Consider the following 23,362-nt stretch of genomic DNA (forward strand, 5'->3'; position numbering starts at 1 on the left):
AAGCTTGGACCAAAGTAACAAAGGTTACCATCAGTAACACACTACACAGACAGGGAATCAAATCCTGCAGTGCCAGACGTGTCCCCCTGCTTAAAACAGTGCATGTCCAGGCCCGTCTGAAGTTTGCCAGAGAGCACAAGGATGATACAGCAGAGGATTGGGAGAATGTCATGTGGTCAGACGAAACCAAAATACAACTTTTTGGTATAAACTCAACTCGTCGTGTTTGGAGGAAGAAGAATACTGAGTTGCATCCCAAGAACAACATACCCACTGTGAAGCATGGGGGTGGAAACATCATGCTTTGGGGCTGTTTTTCTGCTAAGGGGACAGGACGATTGATCCGTGTTAAGGAAAGAATGTATGGGGCCATGTATCGTGAGATTTTGAGCCAAAACCTCCTTCCATCAGTGAGAGCTTTGAATGGTTGACCAAATACTTATTTTCCACCATAATTTACAAATAAATTCTTTAAAATTCCTACAATGTGAATTCCTGGATTTTTTTTCACATTCTGTCTCTCACAGTTGAAGTGTACCTATGATGAAAATTACAGACCTCTGTCATCATTTTAAGTGGGAGAACTTGCACAATCGGTGGCTGGCTAAATACTTTTTTGCCCCACTGTATTTCAAATCAATTAAAATAAATAAAAAAAGTCCTTACACTTTCCATATGCATACCTCTAAAGGTGTTGAAAATGTAATTGGGATAAATAATAAATGAGCTTTGCAGCTTTTACGTCAATTGTAAAACAATGTACACAACACCCGGCAACATGATGAATCCCCAGACTTAGAGAATGTTCATTCAACAGATATTAGCCATGACACAACACTATATTCATTTCAAACGGCAATGTTCTAGCTTTAAGAAACACTAAAATAAATCAAGAATATAAGTTGTGGTAATCAGTAGCATTTTTATTTTTAAATCAAGCTGAGTGAAAAAAATCATGGAATCACTCAATTTAAGAGTAATGCAAGTTTCCTCTTTTTCTTTATCTTCTTGTTGTGGGGCAGACCGGCTTATACATGCACATGCATCCTCCGCTATTGTCATTTCTAATACAAACCAGAATATAGTTTTGATTTACAGGTGAAACTAAAAATGTTTTGAATATTGTTCAAAAGTTAATTTATTTAACTTTGGATGTGAAACTAGTATGTGACAAGAAATCATTGCATGCAAAGTGAGATATGCCTAGCCTTTTATTTGTTATAATTCTGATGATCATGGTTTACAATTTTTGGAAACCCAACATGTTCTGAGATTTTTATTGGAGTTTTTGCCATACTCTTCAAAAGTAATCAATAAAGATTTAAATATATTGTGTTGCATGTTATGTCATGTATTAGTTTCACTTTGTAGATCTAATTGCTGGAATAAACACATTTTTGCACAATATTTAAGTTTTTGAGGGCTCACCTGTATATCTGTCAGTAAAGAAGGAGTTGCAGTGGAAGGGAGCTTGGCCTCGAGGCGCTCATTAAATAGCCCATTCTAAAGGGACAGTCAGAAAGTGACTTTAGGATGGTCTGTAAAACAACATTTGTGCAAATTTGGACGTAAGCACCACTATTACATGTTATTTAGACCACAGGGAATTGTTTTAAATGTGGGGGAAAAAAGTCATATAATGACCCCTTTGAACAAGAAATATTGTCTTATCCTAATCTTGTCACACCCCAATGCTAACAAATATATTTTAGTGCCAGCCTAATTAATGTAAGGTAAGTTTACAGCATTAGTGATTATCAAACTGTTTTTTTCCGTATTTCTGTAATGGTTAGTACACAAGTATGCAAAAGCTAATTAACCACAATCATATATCCAACCATCCATTTTCTACCGCTTATTCCCTTTGGGCTCGCGGGGGGCGCTGGTGCCTAGCTCAGCTACAATCTGGCGGAAGGCATCGTACACCCTGGACAAGTCGCCACCTCATCGCAGGGCCAACACAGATAGACAGACAACGTTCACACTCACATTCACACACTAGAGCCAATTTAGTGTTGCCAATCAACCTATCCCCAGGTGCATGTCTTTGGAGGTGGGAGGAAGCCGGAGTACCTGGAGGGAACCCACGCAGTCAAGGGGAGGACATGCAAACTCCACACAGAAAGATCCCGAGCCCGGGATTGAACCCAGGACTACTCAGGACCTTCGTATTGTGAGGCAGACGCACTAACCCCTCTCCTACCGTGCAGCCCACAATCATATATTCTTTGCTAAAATAATAATATTATTTGGTGCGGACTAGCCCTGCACATTGTCCTGAGACCACACACACCCACTGATTGAGTTAAGTGGCACTAATCAGTAGGCTACAAACCTAGGCTGTCAATCCACTGTCCAGTGCGGCTCTTAAGGGCTGGGTAAGTGTGTTTTACTTAACACACTATCACACATATTAAACTAGCCAATATCCGTTAAATTTAAATGTCTAAACTGTTTGACTAAAAATAGAGGAACACATAATTTTTCTTAAGATGTCAAATTATGATTATTTCCTTGCATTCCTATACAGAAAAATTGTGCTTAAATGTAATGCATGATTCATTCCTGACTTGCCGAATGAGACCAGACCGTAATCAATCCATCAGTCAATCAGTTTATCTTATTTGGAACATGTTAAAACTTCACAAACACACATGTTTGCTAAATCAGTCCAAAAAGAGAGAGAAGAAACAGAGCTTGTCTGGTCCCACCACTGTGCCATAATCACCATTCCAAAAAGGTAAAATAAAGAAATGAAAGAACCAACTGAACCTTATATATGCGAGCGCTTTGCAACTTGGCAACGGCAACAGAGGCAAGCAAAAACTCCTCTGTGGGAAGAAACCTTAGACAGAACCCAGGTGCTGGAGGATGGCCATCTGTCTTGACCAGTTGAGTAGAGGGACAGAGGGTAGCGTGAGATAAAGTTAAAGTACTAATGATTGTCACACACACTTGGTGTGGTGAAATTAACCTCTGCGTTTGACCCATCCCCTTGTTCACCCCCTGGGAGGAAAGAGAACAGCGGTGGACACGCTCAGGAATCATTTTTGTGACTTAACCCCCTAATTCCTCAAAAAGAAAAGATGCATTTTGTGATAATGTTTAAAAAGCTGCGCACTAGTTTATTGACTATTGATTAACTCTTGGCAGTTTTAGCACTCTAATAGACTTAATGTGCAGAATTGTATTTTAATTCTTAAAATGTTGGCTATTTAATAGATTGTATGTTTAATCTTATGATACCTCCACATTGGTGCCTGTCTGTCTCTGGATGTGTGTGATGAGTGATGACGCACTCCTTTTTCTAATGCAGGTGATGACGCACAACTATTGTCGACAAATATAGTTGTTGTCAACAAATATAGTTGTCGGCGACAAATATAATGGTCTACTACTCGTTTGCAGCCTTTGTTTCAATATGTCAGAGTAAATAAATAAAATGTTTTGTGTGTTCTCAATATCCAGCTTTATGTATTATTCTGACCGATATTTTCCTCAGTCCTGTTGACGAGACAAGTGTACTTTTATAAATGTTTCCCCATATTTCTACACAGTAACTCGGGTATTGTAACAGCAAAGGACAGTACAGTGTATAAAGTGACCTTTAACTCAGAAGTTATTTTGCCTTGTTTAATATTGAAATATTTTTTGCCACTTTGTTGTATGTACTTGATGTGTGATTTCCAGCTCATTTTATTATCTAACTCTTAAAAATGTGTTTTCTTGCACTATGTCAATGTCTACACCTTATATTTGTTAATTTTGTTTGAGTATTTTTTACACCGTTTTTATTACTTCCTATGTGTTTTTCCCTGAGCAGAATGCAGTGGTGTTATCTGCAAATAGTATTAACCTTAGGTCGCTTATGCTTTTATAGATGTTGTTAATAAAGTATATAGATTGAATAGTTTGGGACCCACTGACCCTTGAGATACACCAGAAGCAATATCTAACAACTGTTGATGCGTATTCTCATACCCTCACATATTGCTTACTGTTTGTTAGGTAGCTTTTTACTCAAATTAGGATCACACTTTTAATGTCGTATTATTCTAATTTGGAGATTACCTGGGATGTAAACCGGATGCGGAACAGCTGCTTCTTGATGAGCAAACCAAAAGGGATGGAGGAATATTGGCTATAGCTCTCTTCACTATGCAAAGCAGTCATCAAAATGGCTAATTGAAAGTTAACAGCTTTATCGGTCAATTAAACAAAAGTATATCCTGAGCACTAGATGGTGCCAAAAAGAACAAATAAAAAAATAATTCTGAAATGTGTCACATTGGCAGTGTAGGTGCGCTGACACAGGTAGGAGAGGCAGAATACTCCCTTTTTGGCATCTTTTAAATGTCAAACAAACAAGAACCTGAAACATATCAGGAAAATCTCTATGCACTGAATAAGTATTTGTGGATAGAAGAAAAAATACTTTTGAGAGAGTTCGGAGGAACAACCTGGCTCTACCTTTTTTAACAAGATCTTCCTTATTCCCCCATCGTTGCTTTGAAAGGTGTCCGTGACCTAGACTGTTTTGCAGTAGAGGCTCCTAGGCCTTTAGCGAGGTCTTCTCCTGGGACATCAATAGCCTCCTTTGCACAGGGAAATTATTTTAACCCGTCATCCACATAAACGTTCCAGGAAGCGTCAATTTTTGGCACCCACTCTTCCTCTCCTTCCATTGCAGTCCTTTTCAACCTATTCACTGCCACAGCTGCTGAAGGGTATTTGCCAAACACGTGGACCTTTCATACAGAATTCGACCACTTCATCATTAAGATCATGATCACAAAAACCTGAGGTAGTCACTATGATCTTCTCTGACCACAGAGCTGTGAAACATTTGCGAAATGTCAGACATGATGGCAGGTGGTTCACCTCTGGACCGCGGGAGGGCCCCAATCAGACTGTTGTTTAAATCTGGACCTTTGAGCAACACATAATTCTAAGCTATGCGGTTGTGTTGTGCGCTTGAGTCGAACATAATTCTGATTTGTCCCGTCTTTCTTAAGTGAAAGATTCCAAAGGTTGGTAGGTACCAACACTCATGGTCGTTTTTCAATGCAGGTGCATCTTCTGCTTAGTCATTGGTGAAGATGTTTTTCATGAAGTCCAAAAAGTTGTCCTTCATCTCCGGCTTCTTTAGCAGAGGGAGGGAGAGGAAGAACATAAGGTGATTGATTGCTTGTTACCGATTGTTGGGAAGGCGCTGTCTGGGACTAAGGAATAGGAGAGGAGCTACCCAACAATTCGAGCTGTCTGTGGTGTACTTTTTATTCATCATTTGAATTAAGGTTTTATTTTTGACCATAAGAGTAAGTTTATCATCATCAAGCGAGTAGCTGAAAATGTATTTGCCAAGATTTACATGGTTCACTTGTATTCTTTTTCACATGCATATTTCTCCCACATTATTGGATAAGACTTATTTACTTAAACTTAGTTCCTCTCACAATGTTGAGTGCATTGGACAGCAAGCATTCAACATTACGTTTGATCATGGGAGACTTCCTCAGCCCTTGTCAAGTTGTGGTCTCAAGCTTCTTGGTCTTTGAGGAAAGTTCTTCTCCATGTGTGATTTGGTTGTTCTTTTCTTCTTCTATCTCCAGGGTATCATGTCATTGCTACCTTTGGGGCACGGTTTGGTGGCATTCCGTAGATGTGACCCGCGATTTTCATCTGATGTGTTTCTCTCTCTTGGCTGAGTGGTTTCGTATTAGTTTTTTTGTATACCACTTTGTTGGTGATGTGGTCAGTGCATTTGCTCCTCAGCATTTTTCTTTTAGCACCTTGTTGGAAGGCATCCAGCTTTTTCCTCATTATTTCCAGGTGCTGCTGGCATAGAGTGCTGTAGAAAGTACTACATACCTGAAGAGTTTGATTTTTAGCGTCATGGATATTCCACCACTAGCCCATATTAGCTGTATTGCTCTGAAGGCAGTTGTGGCTTTTCTAATGCAGGAGTTTGTTTATTTCTCAACATTTCCATTCGATGTGAATATGCTTCCTCTATACCGGTATGTGAATCTTGACACGTTTTCCAACAGTTCTCCATTTATTGTTAGCTGGTCAGTTGACTGTTGGTCTCCAATCTGCATAGTCTTTGCCTGTGTGACCTAGGCAGAGCGAATACAGCAAGTGAAATTATGAAGGCTTGGTGATGCCAGCCACATTCCTGCATATGGCTGTTTTTTAATGCTGTATTTAACAACAGATGAAGTCGTCAATATTAACTTTATATCCTGGCAGGCATGTGACAGCCAAAATTCAGGTCTTTGGATTTTGTGAGCTTTTAAAAGCAAACTTTGAGAGAAAACACATTTTTATGTTTAAAAATTTGACATGTTTGACAAAGGTTGAGCTAATTTCCTCACACAATTTTGTTAATAAGTGACAGTGCTTGATACATGCATTAAGCTCTAATTAGATAACTACAATAAGAAAATGTACATCCAAGACAAAGTGTTAAAGCAGTAAAGGTATCTTATTTGTTTGTGTGCTTCATATTAAAGTGAATATTTCGATATATGCTGGTGCGTGGTTAGAATTCCTTTGTGTGCTTTTGCAGATGGGATGGAGACGCCTGGAGAAGTAGAACAGGTTGATCTGACTCCAACCCTGGCCCTTTCGCTGGGCCTGCCCATATCTCAGAACAGCGTGGGTCATGTTATTCCTGGTGTTTTGGAAGAAAGCTCACTTCGAGACCAACTGCGCTTCTTGCATCTCAATGGCCACCAGCTAAGCTGCCTGCTCAAAGACAGCATCCCAGACTACCAAAAAGGTACACTACAAATAGTGTTTATTTTTTATGTTCCTTTCATTGTTCTTTTAACAAAGTCTGAATGTAGTGTCCACATACAGGACATTACGTCTCTGCAGATTGTTTCGACATTTCGTGGGTACGACTCACTACCACAAATGATTAAGAATACGCAGTCGAACGTTGTTACTCTGATAAAGAACAACGTTCAACGCACGTTTGTTCTTTTTTTTTAGTTAACGTGATTTCTTCATTATGGCTCCCTAGCATCGGGCAGATGTATGATGGCAGGGCATCAAAAAGAAAAGTGAAAGGGGAAGTGAAATTAGACAGCATAAAATGCTGTTCAATTTCACAATGTTGCTCAAACACTGCGACCTTGATCAATAGGCCTTTTTCCACTAAAAGTTCCGGAACTTTGATGTACAGAGGGGTGGTTTAGTATATTTCTACACTGATACCAATGTAAATAATCTGCAAATTTTAGGTCACAGTTATTTTGCTAAAAAGTAAGGACCTTAAATAAAAAGCAATAATATACAATAACTATGATTTTAACAAATAAAGTGTACCGAATTGTTCATAAGACGTCAGGCTTTTGTCCGCAATTTCCAACAGTCAGAAAGTTGTCCTCTCAGTAAATGATGAATTCATGAGAGTCACGCGGTTCCTTGTGGTCCATTTCAGCTGTAAATAACAATATTAGCTTGGTAGCATTTGCATTCTGTTTACTCGGGTTGAGGCTCATAACTACACAAATGGAGTGTCACTGACTACTTTTACTTCATATAATATAGTAAATAGTCAGTAATTGATGTAATTTACCTTCATTCCACTCATGTACTGTCTCTTTTGATTCATAATTATTCAACAAAATCAGAGAAGTAAGCAGCTGAGGTCATTGATTTGGCTTCATACTCCGACGAAAATATGTTTAAAAGAGTCTGTACAAAAATAATAAACAACATTAAACTGCATAGACAGAGTTTACAGAATATGGCTGAGTAAAAACACTGCAAGATAGTTCCACTGATCAGCGTTCTGCAGCACACAGATGCCCCACGCAAGTACTTTCATTTCGGAAGCTCCTTTTGTTTTTCTTTCTCTTCGTTGTCAAGTTTGTTGTAATAGAAATAAACAAGAAATAAGAAATAAAGAAGTCCTCGCATACTCTGCAATAGCGTTTGTATGGTTGATAAATATGTTTTAGGAACATCCCCAACAATGTTAAACCAATCAGCGTTCGACAGCACAGCCTGCTCCTGAACATTTTCAGGGTAGCTTCAAAAAGTCCCACCTAGCTGTCAGGAACTCCGAAAGGTTCCTGAATCTAGGGCGGGTTTTGGTGGAAACTCCGGGGGAACTTTATTTACCCTGGTAAGTGGTAAAGTTCCTGATAAAGTCGGCAAACCTCCGTCCTCCATCGTTGTATCGCGTAGCCAAAGTGTTCCCAAACAGGAGATTTTGACGAGGCAAGAGGGTTTTCCAGCTCTGGCTTTTACATGTAGTCATAGCCCGGTCGCTGCTAGCATGTGTACTTGTTCGGTACACCTCCGAACCGAAACCCCCGTACCGAAACGATTCAATACAAATACGCGTACCGTTACACCCCTAATAAATATACATTGATAAATACATTGCTTCTTCTCAAGTCTAGAATCTCGTCGTTAATCCATGTTTCTGAGAGTATGTAAACAACATTTTCCCAGTGTGTTGTGTAGCTCTTAGGTGTTCACGGTCCATTTGTTGTCAAAGAGCAAACATTGGCCAGGATGATCGATAAACTAGCTGGCTTATACATGTTAGACGGTTGCCTATCCTGGATCCCTTCGCGCTTGTCCCGCTTCTGCCTCCACGCACAACGCCTGCGGTATATTCCAGTAGGGGCTGAGGGAGGCGGCCTGAAAATTGTCAAGCATCTGTAGTTCCTTGGCGTCATCTGGTTTTCAAGTCCATACAGCGGCGCTGCCACTGTCTGATAGCATCTGCAGACATTGTATGCTCTTCGAAAAAGTGGGGGGGCGCTGAATCCAATCGTGCCATCATCTTACCGATCTCTGATACTAACACTAAGACTAGTATTACTAATACTCGATAAAGTCTGATACCTGTGTGTTAAACAGAGTTACGGTGCTTTATACTGTATGGAGTTACGTAACTACTAACTGCATTTACAGGTCCCATTTTGCAAAGTGTTTGAGGTACATCATAACAGGTGGCCCCAAATGTAATAGTGGCGGCCCAAGTTTAAATGAAGATACGGAAAAATGACAAATTATCATGTATACCTGCAGATTCTTGCTCTGGGTTGCATCTTAGTTGTCCACTTTGCAGCCATCTCACAACCTCTTCTATCTCTCTCCCTCTCTCTCTCTCTCTCTCTCTCTCTCTCTCTGATGTTTTAGTCAAGTTAGAGTACATTTTAGAGTAATATGACTAAAGAATCAGAATCAAAAATACTTTGATAATCCCCGAGGGGAAATTATGTAGATATAATATATAGTCTTTCAAATAGGACGAGGCCGATAAAACGATATCATTATATATTGCGATGGACACATACCGGTAATCGATATCAATATAACATGGGTTCAAAAAAATATTCGTATGTATGTTTATATTTTTGGTAGGAAGAAAACAGAAATTATGAAGCAACATTTGTTTCATGAAATCACTCGCCCTTTGTGAACGCGGCAAACAGGAAGCAGGGAGTGTCACTGAGCAATGGGAGGGACACACAAACAGCCAATCAGTTAACAGTATTCATGTAACCGTATCGTCGACAATGTTTGGTTGCGCCGTCTTTCTGTTCTGGTGTGGATTGTCTGCATTGAGTGAGAAGAGTAACTGTAATATATTGATATATCAACTCAATAACAAAATATTGTCTTCAGTTTTGTTGGTTTTAATGCAGAAGGTGTAGTAACATCCTGACACTTCCAATGTCAAAGTCAAAAGTCAAAATTCCAATAATCGTCGCACACACACTGGGTGTGGTGAAATGTGTCCTCTGCATTTGACCCATTCCCATGTTCACCCCCTGGGAGGTGAGGGGAGCAGTGAGCAGCAGTGTACGCTGTGCTCGAGAATCATTTGGTGATGTTTCGGTTTAATGAGTAGCTTCCCAAACTGCTCTGTGTAGAATTCAATAGCTTTTACACTACTGCCATCTTGTGTCTCAAATATGCAACTACCTTCAAATCTACTTTAATTATTTTGTTACCTTAGCCATGCTCATCCTACCTGGCTACCAGACACCTTCTCCAATGCTATGACACCAATTTGTACAATTACATTACAGTATCGGTGAAGTATTAACCCACATTTCATGTTTTGTTTGTACACAGTTAGCCAGACAGTATATGCCGCCTGTCATGATACATGCATGATGTGCTGCGTATAATATGATCAATTTAAGGTGTGACTCACTTAATGGACAGTTGCAAGCAATTCATTTGTGTCAAGTTCCACATTTACAGCTTCGAGTCAAGTGCACCTCGCTCTCTCGGGTTCTGTCTGCAGTCTCACCCTTACTTCGTGCTCAAATCTAGAAGCAGCATTTCATCAACCGAATATTTAACTTCAAAAAGCTAAGATTGGGAATCCTCATTTGACCAAAAAGAGTTGTCTTTGCTGTTTATTACCAAGTCTCCAATGATTGGAAAACACAAGCGTCTGTTTCTAGAAGTAGAAACACACATTTGTTGCTGAAAGTCGGATGTGCACTCTTAAGGAACTGGGATTAAATGTCCTGAGGAAAGAAGTTCCGGTAATGCATAAAATGACCAAAATATGGCAAACATACTTCATATCATATATTGTTATGACTATGGCCATGTCCACACGAACAGTTACTTAATAACACATACTTTTCTCTGTGTTTAGGCCTCTTGACAACTTTGACAAGTAAGACTTTTTGCTCTGTGTCATAAGAAGGGTGCAACATTATCTTATGTTTAAGTCCTTATTTAACGACAAATCATGAAGTTAATATACGTGTTTTGCTTCCATTTTTGTAGACGGAGGCAGGCACGACCTAACCTGACTCTCGCCAGACCCTTGTAGTTAACTGAGCTCCACACAACGGTCTGGACTTGAATGCATGGCAAACACCTTCCAGATAGCAAAAAATACTGATCCAATCAGGCTCGCCAGGCGGGATTTCGTAGATGTGACGTAGCGCCGAAGCGACTGTTTGATTCAAACAGCAATGATTTTGTCCATTCTATCGAGTATTAATTATTTTAAAGATTAACTGTTTTGAAGGCATTTATTGGTGGCAAGGATGTTTTGGCTTTTCTTCCGACCTGGTTTTCTTCCGACCTGGTTTGGATTTACCAGCGTCGCTCTCATCAGTGTCACGGGTTGATATCGATGTGAGTGGTTGAAGTAGCATGTCATTCAAGATAACGGACAAATGGTTTATCCAATCACATACAATGATTTTTTTACAAGGCTGTGCCTTCTGACACACATCTCCTTTTGAGAAGTCCCAGATCAATGTGTAGAGCTCAGTGAACTACAACGATCTGGCGAGAGTCAGGTTAGGCGCCATTGTGCGCGCGAGTAAAAAGCAACCAAGCAACTAAAAAAAAAATATTATGTAGTGTCCTCCTTGTAGTGTGTACTGATGTTAAAGACACTATACACTTCATTGCACATGTTTTATATCACCATATCGATGATTAAATGCTTTATAATTCCACGAGAGTTTCGCAACGGCACACGCATGTTCGTGCGCTCTATATAGGCACTTAAACATGCAAAATGGTTTCTTTGGCTCATTAGTGCGTGCTGATTTTAGAAATAATGTACACTTCACTGCACACAATACATCACCTTGTTGCTAAAAATATAAGTGTTGGGTTTCAGGAGCGCAGGCGTGCATGCGCACTTTAAACACGAAAAAAAGTTTAATTATATTCCAATGGCTCTGTGTACATGCAGGCTGGTTTTAAAGATAATGTAAATGCTTTTGTATATTTAAAGTATATCAAAATGAACATAAGAGGTGTAATGATACCGAGTTAGCGGTAGCTGCTTTTTTTAGGATTCTGATTGGACAAAATGTTCTTGGACATAGCCTTAGTCTATTACGACATTTTATATACATATATATATATATATATATATATATATATATAAACAGTATATAATTGCAGTGTGTATATAAAACGTTGGAGGGTTTTGAAGTTGTTTTAGAGGACTTTGAAGGCTACAACGGTGACTCCCATTAACCACATTATCCAAGAATTTCTTTAAAATCCTAAAAAAAGGACACTTTCAGTATTGTAGGATTTGTGCCTCTAATTTGAGGTTTCGAATATGTCTACCAACCCTTCTGTCTGCCAAATCCCCATTTATCACCAGCTTTGCCACAGTGAACGTTAATTCAGGCAATGTACTACACAAAGCAAATCTTTGCACTTGTATGTCCTTAAACAAGCTGTTCTTTTCATAGAATCACTTCCTTTTTCAAAAGAAGAACAAATATTCACAAACCAACCCAAAAATCAATGCAAAGCGTCACTCTGGGTCACTGCAGACTGAGGTCCTCAAACAAAAGAAATGCCAGCTGCAACATATGTCCTGTAACTCTCAGGAAATGTAAAATCTCTTTCATACTGTGTCCCACCTTGGTAGCAATCGGCTTGTTTGTGCATTTGAACAGTCTTACCCTGTTCACAGTTTTGCCTTTGCTGTTTAAAGATCATGACTCTCAGATTTTACCACAGATTGTATTACTTTTTATTAGTGATGTCCTGATACAACCACGTCCGCCTCCTCCCTCAATAAACGGTAAATCATCTTTACAACACGCAAGAAAAAAGTGAGAGAATTACGTTAGAGGAACTTTTGAGGTAAAGACAGTAAAATAGATGAAAACTCCAGTGGTAATTATGGATGTGCACTGAAACTCTTTTCTTTAATGGCACCTGCACCGACTGAAATACCGTAAGAAATATCTGTCTTCGGCTCATTTCGGTGCTAACACAATTCATTGTCACCAATGTAGCGATCCGGACCGCGACACACAGGCTCTGAAATTATTTTTACATTTTATTGTCGCTCTTTACACGCCAACAGCAGTAATCAGATCCAACACCACAGATACATTTCAGTACAACAACACGAACTTCCAATCGCGGTTAAGATCAGCTAGTTGATTCACAGATTTTGAAATTTTGAACTTCAACAATGCAACACAAGTGTGAAAGAAGGTTTTAAACGATAGTGTACGACCGTACGCAGGAAAGAAGTCAACAGGTACTTTTTATCCGAACACAGCCTTGTCTCTCTTTAAAACACAATAGTTGTCAAAACACCCTTACAGTGCATACGGAAATAAATCACAGTGCTTCCCTTGTTCCACATTTTATGTTACAGCATTATTCCAAATTGGAATACATTGTGTCCTCAGAAGTCTACAGATATTACCCTATAATGAAATGTGAAAAGAAAAACTTTTTGCATATTTATTGAAAATAAAAATAATAATAAAACACATCTACATAAGAATTCAGAGTCTTTGCTCAATGCTTTGCTGATGCACCTTTGGCAGCAATTACAGCCTCAAGTATCAAGTATCAGGTTGGATGGGAGGTTTTCATCCAGGATGTCTCTGAACGTTGCTGCATTCATATTTCCCTTTAGCCTGACTAGTCTCACAGTTTCTGCCACTTTCTGGCGATGATGTTGAGGAGAATTCAGATTACTACTGTAGGTAGGATGTGAAGTGTTGGTTTTCATTTAGGATGTCTCTGGACATTGCCGCATTCATATTTCCCTTTACCCTGACTAGTCTCACAGTTTCTGCTGCTTCCTGGCGATTATGTTGAGGAGCATTCGGATTACTGGGTAATCTTGCACACTATTCTCTTGTTATGGGCCTTTCTTAGCTGTAGTGGACTTGTATGCTCAGGATGTGATTTAACAGAAGGCATCTCGATACAGAATTGCCAGCTTTGGTGGAAGTTTTTGGTAGAGGAACCTTTCTCGGGCCTCCGTGCATGTACTTCCCCGAGCTATCACGGGACTGGACCTTGGTGACCTTTTGAGACTAATAGATAGGTAAAGGACAGATAAGGTAATGGTGTTGGTCCTTGCAATCCAAATTGCTGCACAAGTAGCTAGTCTACTGCAGGCTACAGGCTGTTACACGGCCACACGCAGGACATCGTGCAAAGATCATTAAAATGACAAGACAGCCACACCTTCAAATCGCCACAACAATCCATCCATCCATCCATTTGCTACCGCTTATTCCCTTTCGGGGTCGCGGGGGGCGCTGGCGCCTATCTCAGCTACAATCGGGCGGAAGGCAGGGTACACCCTGGACAAGTCGCCACCTCATCGCAGGGCCAACACAGACAGACAGACAACATTCACACACTAGGGCCAATTTAGTGTTGCCAATCAACCTACCTTTTCAGTACAAACCAAGTGAAGAACAGACATACAGTAACAAGGTGAAATGGTAAGCATGGGAGGAATAGGAAAGAAAAAAATTCAAGTCCCAAACTAAACACCTTGGAGGATTAACATTAACAATGGATTTAACAATGTGAAAATGAAAATTTAACATCACTTTTATATTTATTGAAGACTTGTTGGCAAAGGCAGCAATAAGCAGAGATTACCACTGTACTTTGTGACTAATTATTTTTTTAATTCAATAGTGTTTCTTAACTTCTTTGTCGAACTGCTGAACCACAACTCTCTTTAACCCTACAGTGTTTATTTTGAACTTTAAAAAAAAGCTGAGTCACCAATGCATTTGATACTTTTATTTGGCATCAGCACTTGATTTTGCAGAATAATTTGCTTGCAAATGGACTAATTTGCTGAGTGCAATGTTTGTCCGTACGATAATTGAGATTGTTTATGGAAACCTGGGCAAAAACTTTGGTTGAAAATCGAATCCTTTGAAAAGACGAACATGCAAAAACGGAGGTACCAATGTAGTTTGTAGAAAAGTCCCAATATCACAGCTGCTCTTGACTTTGAGCAAACAACTCCACCTTAAGCACACCTCCTAATCAATAACAAATTTTTTTAAATCCTTTTTTTGATCCAGAGGGAAGTTTTGAACAATACCGTGTGGCCGAAAAAGCGCATGGAAGTTGGATGAAGCGCTACCTGGAGGGAAACACGTCAGAGGTGTTGACTAACATGGGTAAAAAGGTCCTGAAGCAGTACTTAGACGCCTTGGCCGCCATGAGTGCAGCCCTCAGCAAACAGCTGGGCAAGTACGACATGTACTCCATGATTGCCGGAATGGTCTTTGTATTTCAGGTAAGGACCATTCATTTGTATTACAAAGTAGAAGGTAGAATTGTGTAAGTTAGTCATTCATACAGAGGATCTCTTTAAATTGAACACAGCCCATCTAGGACCATTCAGAGTCATCCTCTCATTTGTTTTGTTTGGGAAGCAATTTTTCGATAATTTAAATGGTAATACTTTGTCAATGTCAAAAAAACAACCATTTTGCAAGCAATTTCTTAGTAACATATACACCGCTTTTTAAAAAAACTGGTGTACATGTAAAGTAAGCTTTAAACTAAACAGTCTACCTTAACTTTGATTGGAATTAGGGGTCTAGCAAGCTGATATTGACACCCGATATTGATCCAATATCAGCAAAGAAACAAGTTTTAAATTGTGTTGGCTTCATCTAAAATCTCAATTATAAGCGGACCGATACAAGCTGTCCTGCAGCGCATTTACTTGTGCAAAGCTAGACAGCCAGTTAACATCTTAATGCCTTCTATTAAGCACACAAGGTTGGTCTTCACTTGCATTTTGAGCCAGTCATTTACAAAAGGTAAACGTGGTGGGCTAAAGGCTATGAGAAGCTTGCAGCTACACAACAGGTAAGCACACAATAGCACACATGCTAGAAATGCGTGATAATTGTACTTAATTGAACATCATTGCCTTCTAAAAAAGTGCATGTGTTCATATAAACAAGTATTAAATAATTATAGTTGCATATTACTCAATATTACTAATATTACTGTTGTTCATGCCTACCGTTGTCCTCTGTTTGACTAATTGTATCGTACTTGATCAAGCTTTTCCTAACATTTCTCTCTACAAAATAATACAAGTATGTAGGAGTCCGGCTGATATCGTGTTGGCTCAATATTGATATTGGCCAATATTCAAGCCTCCAATATCATTATAGTTTCTGAAGTAGAAAAAGTTGTATTGGACACCCTGAAACATGCACAGTTCCTGTTCAGTGGAATGTAAGCTTCAAAATAAAAGCACAGCATTATTATTAGTAGTTGTACAGTAATCTGGAATAAATAATAAAGAAAATTACTTCAACAAACTTTAGGAACCATACATTAGCTTGTTGACAGAAAATGACAAATAACCTACTGGTAATTAAAATGAAGTATATTGGAAAATAAAATATCTGTCTTTGTAGCACTGTTGTGCACTGAGTTATTTCTTCATTACGTTATCTATATTTATTTTTGTTTTGTAAACAATTTCCTTCGTTTTGATGGTGCATGGTGTGAATGTTAAATGTTGAAAACAATAATCCTAACAAATATTTTTTGGGGCGCGGGTAGGCTCAAAAAATGCACCAATTTATTAATTTGTTAGTTTTTTTGTGTTAGATTGTTAGCCACTGGAATAACTATTTGTGTATGTATTGTAGTATAGGTATCCGCCAAAACTCAAAGATCTCATATCTTATAGGAAGTAAAAAAGTTGTATCCGAACACCCCTGATTAGATGACATGTACAGTAAGTAAATGTTGTATATTTGCCTCATCCTTCACTTTAAGCGTCAGCGAAGAATACGTGAAAAATGCCTTACTGACCTGATAGGACCTGTACATTATTATCTACTCACAGATTTTACATGTTGGTTGTTTAAGCACACTTAAGCTAGTCCTGGATAGTCCCACTCCTTAATGTTTCAGGTAAATGCATTATTTTTACAGGAATGAGGGATGAATACAGCCTTACCTACTGTATGGTAATAGAGTTGGACTGCACAGGATATGAGTCTGCTTAGTTTGTATTACTTTTCTTGTTTTTATTTTATGTAATACGTGTCGAAAGAAGCCACAAAATCCAATGAAAGTGCGAATTGCACCAGCAGAATTATTTCTTATGTTTGCAAAACTGAGGTGTAGGACACACTTGAGGTTTTGCGTCATCAAACCTTCAGATTTTACAGCATTTGGGACAAGGAACTGTGTGGCGTACGTTTAACGCAGATTTCTATGTTTTCATTAGAAACATCTATCTAACCATAGCGTTCCGATAATCTTGTCAAATAAATAATGTAATCCTTCCTAAATAATTTAATTTTCTCTCCATTGTCTGTTTGTCATGCCCTCAAAGCTGTTGTTAGTCTTACTGCTGGCGATGCCCGAAGCCTTGAGTGGCGCAGCGACGGTGGACCTCCCGCTCATCTCAGCCCTGCTCTCTTTGCCTTTCTACCTATTGTGCCTGCTGCTTGCCTCCATACATGTATTAGTGTGCACGTCCGCTGAGAGCTCCTGCTACTTCTGCAACCTGTCCTGGGGTCTTGTGTTTGCTGCTATAGCCCTCTCTTCAGCAACGTCTTGTCTGCTGCTCTCCAAGATAACAAGACAACTCTCCTTGAGGCCCAAGATTAATGGGAAGGTGAGTTGTGCTTTTAAACCTTACAATTTTTAATAATGCAACATACATTTTAGCCTAACTAAGATACTTGTTATTAAGATAAATGTGTTTTAATCTCTAAATAAAGGTAATGCATTTCAGATTATACATTATACAGAAATACATTATCAATATGTTTACAGAGGAAATAATACTATTCCACCTGAACCTCAGTTCGGATAGAAACTGCTTTTGTCATGCCCATTTTATGATTCAGCTTTACTATTATATTAAGTATGACTATTATCAGTTATACAAAGCTGAAATTGCTGCTGGGGAAAGGCAGCAAGCAGATGTGGGCTTATATAGCCTTCTGGCTTGTTGCGACTAGTGATCAACAAGGTGATTTTCCCTTCACCTTTGGGTCAACTCTCACTGTGATTTGTGGCTTTGCTGCAAACAGCACTTAGAGTACCCGGCCTCTTTGGTTTCTTCTAGGTGGTTGCTGAAGATCACTATTTTGGGAAAGTTCTTAATGTCAACAGCGACAGTGTAAGATGGGGCTGGGTGTGATGGGGACTGGAGGAAGGGCCTTGCTGTTCACAACTCGATTTGTCTTTTTTTAATGAACCTTTTTTAACAATCTCTATGTTTGACCATAAGTATTAGGGGTGTCTCGAACTGATGATATCAGCTATCTGTCCGATATCAGCAAAATAGAAGTATAAATTGCCTTGCATCTAAACTTTCCCATCTAAGTGCTCTGATACAACAGTCCTTCAGCGTGTTTATTTGTGCAAAACTCAACACCCAGTTAACAGTGAAATGTCTTCCAATAAGTACACATGGTAGGTCTTTTCTTGTATTTTGGTCGTCATTTACAAAAGGTAAGGCAGTAGGCTTCTAGGAGCTGGCTGCTCCACAACAGCTAAGCACATAGTAGCACAGAAGCCAGACAATCGTAATAGGTGTCCTCAATTGAACAATATAGCAGTCTTAAACAGCTTTGTCAATATAAACAAGTATCAAATGTTTAGGATTATTACAAACCCTGTTTCCATATGAGTTGGGAAATTTTGTTAGATGTAAATATAAACGGAATACTATGATTTGCAAATAATTTTCAACCCATATTCAGTTGAATGCACTACAAAGACAAGGTATTTGATGTTCAAACTCATAAACTCTTTTTTTTTTGCAAATAATAATTAACTTTATAATTTCATGGCTGCAACACGTGCCAAAGTAGTTGGGAAAGGGCATGTTCATCACTGTGTTACATCACCTTTTCTTTTAACAACACTCAATAAACATTTGGGAACTGAGGAAACTAATTGTTGAAGCTTTGAAAGTGGAATTCTTTCCCATTCTTGTTTTATGTAGAGCTTTAGTCATTCAATAGTCCGGGGTCTCTGCTGTCGTATTTTACGCTTCATAATACGCCACACATTTTCGATGGGAGACAGGTCTGGACTGCAGGCAGGCCAGGAAAGTACCCGCACTCTTTTACTACGAAACCAGGCTGTTGTAACACGTGGCTTGGCATTGTCTTGCTGAAATAAGCAGGACGGTTCATGATAACGTTGCCTGGATGACAACATATGTTGCTCCAAAACCTGCTGTAATGGTGCCTTCACTGATGTGTAAATTACCCGTGCCTTGGGTACTAATGCACCTCCATACCATCACAGATGCTGGTTTTTGAACTTCGCGCCTATAACAATCCGGATGGTTGTTTTCCTCTTTGTTCTGGAGGACACCATGTCCACAGTTTCCAAATACAATTTGAAATGTGGACTCGTTAGACCACAGAACACTTTTCCACTTTGCATCAGTCTATCTTAGATGAGCTCGGGCCCAGCGAAGCCAGTGGCGTTCCTTGGTGTTGTTGATAAATGGGTTTTGCTTTGTATAGCATAGTTTTAACTTGCACTTACAGATGTAGCGACCAACTGTAATTACTGACAGTGGTTTTATGAAGTGTTCCAGAGCCCATGTAGTGATATCCTTTACACACTGATGTCTGTTTTTAATGCAGTACTGCCTGAGGGATCAACAGTCCGTAATATCATCGCTTACGTGCAGTGATTTCTCCAGATTCTCTGAACCTTTTGATTATTTTATGGACCGTAGATGGTGAAATCCTTAAGTTCCTTGCAATAGCTCGTTGAGAAATGTTGTTCTAAAACTGTTCGACAATTTGCTTACAAAGTGGTGACCCTCGCCCCATCCTTGTTTGTGAATTACTTAGCATTTCTTGGAAGCTGCTTTTATAACCAATCATGGCACCCACCTGTTCCCAATTAGCCTGCACACCTGTGGGATGTTCCAAATAAGTGTTTGATGAGAATTTTTCAACTTAATCAGTATTTATTGCCACCTCTCCCAACTTCTTTGTCATGTGTTGCTGGCATCAAATTCTAAAGTTAATGATTATTTGCAAAAAAAAAATGCTTATCAGTTTGAACATCAAATATGTTGTCTTTGTAGCATATTAAACTGAATATTGGTTGAAAATGATTTGCAAATCATTGTATTCCGTTTATATTTACATCCAACACAATTTCCCAACTCATATGGAAACGGGGTTTGTACTTACACATACAAAGTCTTAAAGCTTATTGAAAAAGTATCCAACATAATTCAACTTACTGCATCAAGAGCTCAACTTAATAATTTACTGTGGCCACTCGGTCAGTTCAGTTTATTTCAACTTAAATTGGACCTATTATGCAAAACCAACATTTCTTTCCTATTGGTACCTTTTTTTATGTATTTTGTATTTGCATAAGTAATGGTAAAAAAAAGGAAAATAGAGGCATGGCGCAGATGTTCATAAAACATCCTCCCTTCACACTTCCTCCAATGAGCCGTTTGGAATTTGCCCCAATTGTGACAGCAGCGGATATGTCCAAATATGGTAGACATTTTCCCGAAGTGCTTTGCGCGAGTCCGCCAGTGTAGTCCGACACTGTAGTAAATAGGCTTATTTTTTTCGATTCTCTTGTTGTAGGGCAGACTGGCTCGTGAATGCACATACTTTCTCTGCTATTGCCAGTTTTATTACAAAGTAGCGTTAGGTCAAACTTATTAGTAGACTCCATATAGGAGTGCTAAAACTACAACATAGATGACGAGTAGAAGACACTGTCGAAGTGGACCGATGTTAATAAGACAATCCACAAAATGGTGCATGCTGAAAATACGGTCTGAAAGCAGCTTGAGGATGGTCTGCAAAACATCATCTATGCAAAGTTTTGACCAAAGAACCACCATAATATGTTTGGTAGACCACACAGAACTGTCGTAAATATTAGAAAAATCTTAATATGACCCCTTTAAAGACAACAATAACCCATTCCAGATGGTTAACTATAAATAGGTTAGTGTTTTTCATACCTACCAATGTTTTCTGTTTGACTAATTTCACTTGATCAGGCTTTATCCTAACTTTTCACATTACAAAGTACAAACCCCATTTCCATATGAGTTGGGATATTGTGTTAAATGTAACTATAAACGGAGTACTGTACAATGATTTGCAAATCATTTTCAACCGATATTCAGTTCAATATGCTTCAAAGACAACATATTTGATGTTCAAACTGATTAACATTTTTTTTTTGCAAATAATCATTAACTTTAGAATTTGATGCCAGCAAAATGTGACTAGGTCACTTCAGGATTGCATTTTTTTTTTTCTCTCCATGCGACTTCCCTCCATCCATCCATTTCCTACCGCTTGTCCCTTTTAGGTTTGCGGGAGGTGCTGGAGCTTACCTCAGCTGCATTCTGCCTTATATTGCTTTTTTGAAAGTTACTTTGGATCCTATCTTAATTAATGGGACCCAGTGGGAAGTCGTTTTAAAAGATAAAGGGTATTCGTCTTATCCTTTGACTTGGTCAGTTACATTTTTCATCTTTATTACTGCATCTGTAAATGCCCATTACAATAGATATTCAAAGGTTACGTCTCAATTCCCTTCTGCGAACTTGCAAAGGTACTGATACAGCAAACAGTCTAATGAAAATGCAGACTATTCATGTACAAAATAACTTCAGAGAAGAGAAAATCATATTCAATGTATTTAATATTTTTCTGTGCCTCAGATACTGTATCTATACATAGATATCCTTTTACATCACTACCTTTTACTGTCAGGCAAGTGTCGTAAAATTATGGCTTTAATAAAGGCAAGACTTGGGTTGGCACTGTAGCTTCCTCCCACAGTCCAAAAATGTTAGGTAAATTGAAGACGTTCAATTCCCTCTTCCCACTCTTACTTACTGGAGCTGCACAGCTCTAATCGCTTCCCCGCTGGTAAAACCGTGTTGCTATTTCTTATACATCAAGTATAGGGATGAGCAGCAATTTCGCTTTAACAGGTACCAACCGATTTCTCTCGGTACTACCGGGTACCGATTAATGTAAAATCAAAAGGTACCATATTTCAATACTTTTGTTACGCATGACGTCACATCCCTTTTTTTAGATTCGGCACCTTCTCAAGCACTTGGCAGGCAAAACAGGCGCATTCGTAGTATACTGCCTCTAATTATAATTGCACTTTTCCTTGCCAACAAAGCAAGCATGCCTGATAGAAAGCGCTCAAAAGTCAGGTGTCACTTATAAAAATACGCAATCTCAATGCAAATTTACATTAGACATTTTAGAATTAACAATTTTACATGGTGATTTCAACCTCCAGACTATTCATGTACAAAATAACTTCAGAGAAGAGAAAATCATATTCAATGTATTTAATATTTTTCTGTGCCTCAGATACTGTATCGATACATAGATATCCTTTTACATCACTACCTTTTACTGTCAGGCAAGTGTCGTAAAATTATGGCTTTAATAAAGGCAAGACTTGGGTTGGCACTGTAGCTTCCTCCCACAGTCCAAAAATGTTAGGTAAATTGAAAACGTTAAATTCCCTCTTCCCACTCTTACTTACTGGAGCTGCACAGCTCTAATCGCTTCCCCGCTGGTAAAACCGTGTTGCTATTTCTTATACATCAAGTATAGGGATGAGCAGCAATTTCGCTTTAACAGGTACCAACCGATTTCTCTCGGTACTACCGGGTACCGATTAATGTAAAATCAAAAGGTACCATATTTCAATACTTTTGTTACGCATGACGTCACATCCCTTTTTTTAGATTCGGCACCTTCTCAAGCACTTGGCAGGCAAAACAGGCGCATTCGTAGTATACTGCCTCTAATTATAATTGCACTTTTCCTTGCCAACAAAGCAAGCATGCCTGATAGAAAGCGCTCAAAAGTCAGGTGTCACTTATAAAAATACGCTATCTCAATGCAAATTTACATTAGACATTTTAGAATGAACAATTTTACATGGTGATTTCAACCTCCATAATTAGTAATGAAAACTACAACTATGATGCACGTTACAATCAGTCACCGTAAGTGACACATAGATCTGAGTGTCATCTGCTTATTAGCTGACCAAATTGCAGCATGTAAAAATTAAACAGTAAGTAAACTGCGACAAAAAAAATACAGATAGCAGTATCGTTAGTCCAAAATCTTCACAGTCATCATGGATCGACTTAATTAGGAACCGGTCCCAAAAAATACTGGTAATCTTTATACATCCCCAGTGACTTGTGTGAAATGTGCCAGCATTTGATTGACTAGCTGGCTGCAGAGTAGCTATTTATTACCAGGAATTATTGCATTATGCCTTGAAGTTTATTATGGAAAAATATTGCAAACTCATTTCACTTTGATGTAGAATTTAGTTATTTTGGAAGTGAAATTCGAGGGTTTGTTAATCTGTTTGCTTGAGCAAATGGCACAAGAGTTGTGATGATTTAAAAAAATATATTTTCCCTTCTTCTACCTGAAGTCTGGTTGAACACATTTAACTTTTCTTTGTAAATTTGATGAGTTTTGAGCTTTTATTTGCGGCATTTGGTTCGGCTTTGCGGCACTCCGTTTTCTCTCTCGATGGCGCA

General features: G+C 38.8%; 1 protein-coding gene across 3 annotated transcripts in view; it reads left to right on the plus strand.

Annotated features, from left to right (window-relative positions):
• Positions 1 to 23,362, plus strand: part of pigg (phosphatidylinositol glycan anchor biosynthesis class G (EMM blood group)) — a 154,984-nt gene that overhangs the window by 41,285 nt on the left and 90,337 nt on the right. For all 3 annotated transcript variants that reach the window (XM_061901499.1, XM_061901498.1, XM_061901497.1), the window contains exons 6-8: positions 6,572 to 6,784; positions 14,841 to 15,058; positions 17,135 to 17,419. In XM_061901499.1, the coding sequence (XP_061757483.1) occupies positions 6,572 to 6,784; positions 14,841 to 15,058; positions 17,135 to 17,419 (716 nt within the window). The remainder of the gene's footprint in view (positions 1 to 6,571; positions 6,785 to 14,840; positions 15,059 to 17,134; positions 17,420 to 23,362) is intronic.

The sequence above is a fragment of the Nerophis ophidion genome, linkage group LG05, assembly GCF_033978795.1.
Source record: "Nerophis ophidion isolate RoL-2023_Sa linkage group LG05, RoL_Noph_v1.0, whole genome shotgun sequence".
Classification (NCBI taxonomy): domain Eukaryota; kingdom Metazoa; phylum Chordata; class Actinopteri; order Syngnathiformes; family Syngnathidae; genus Nerophis; species Nerophis ophidion.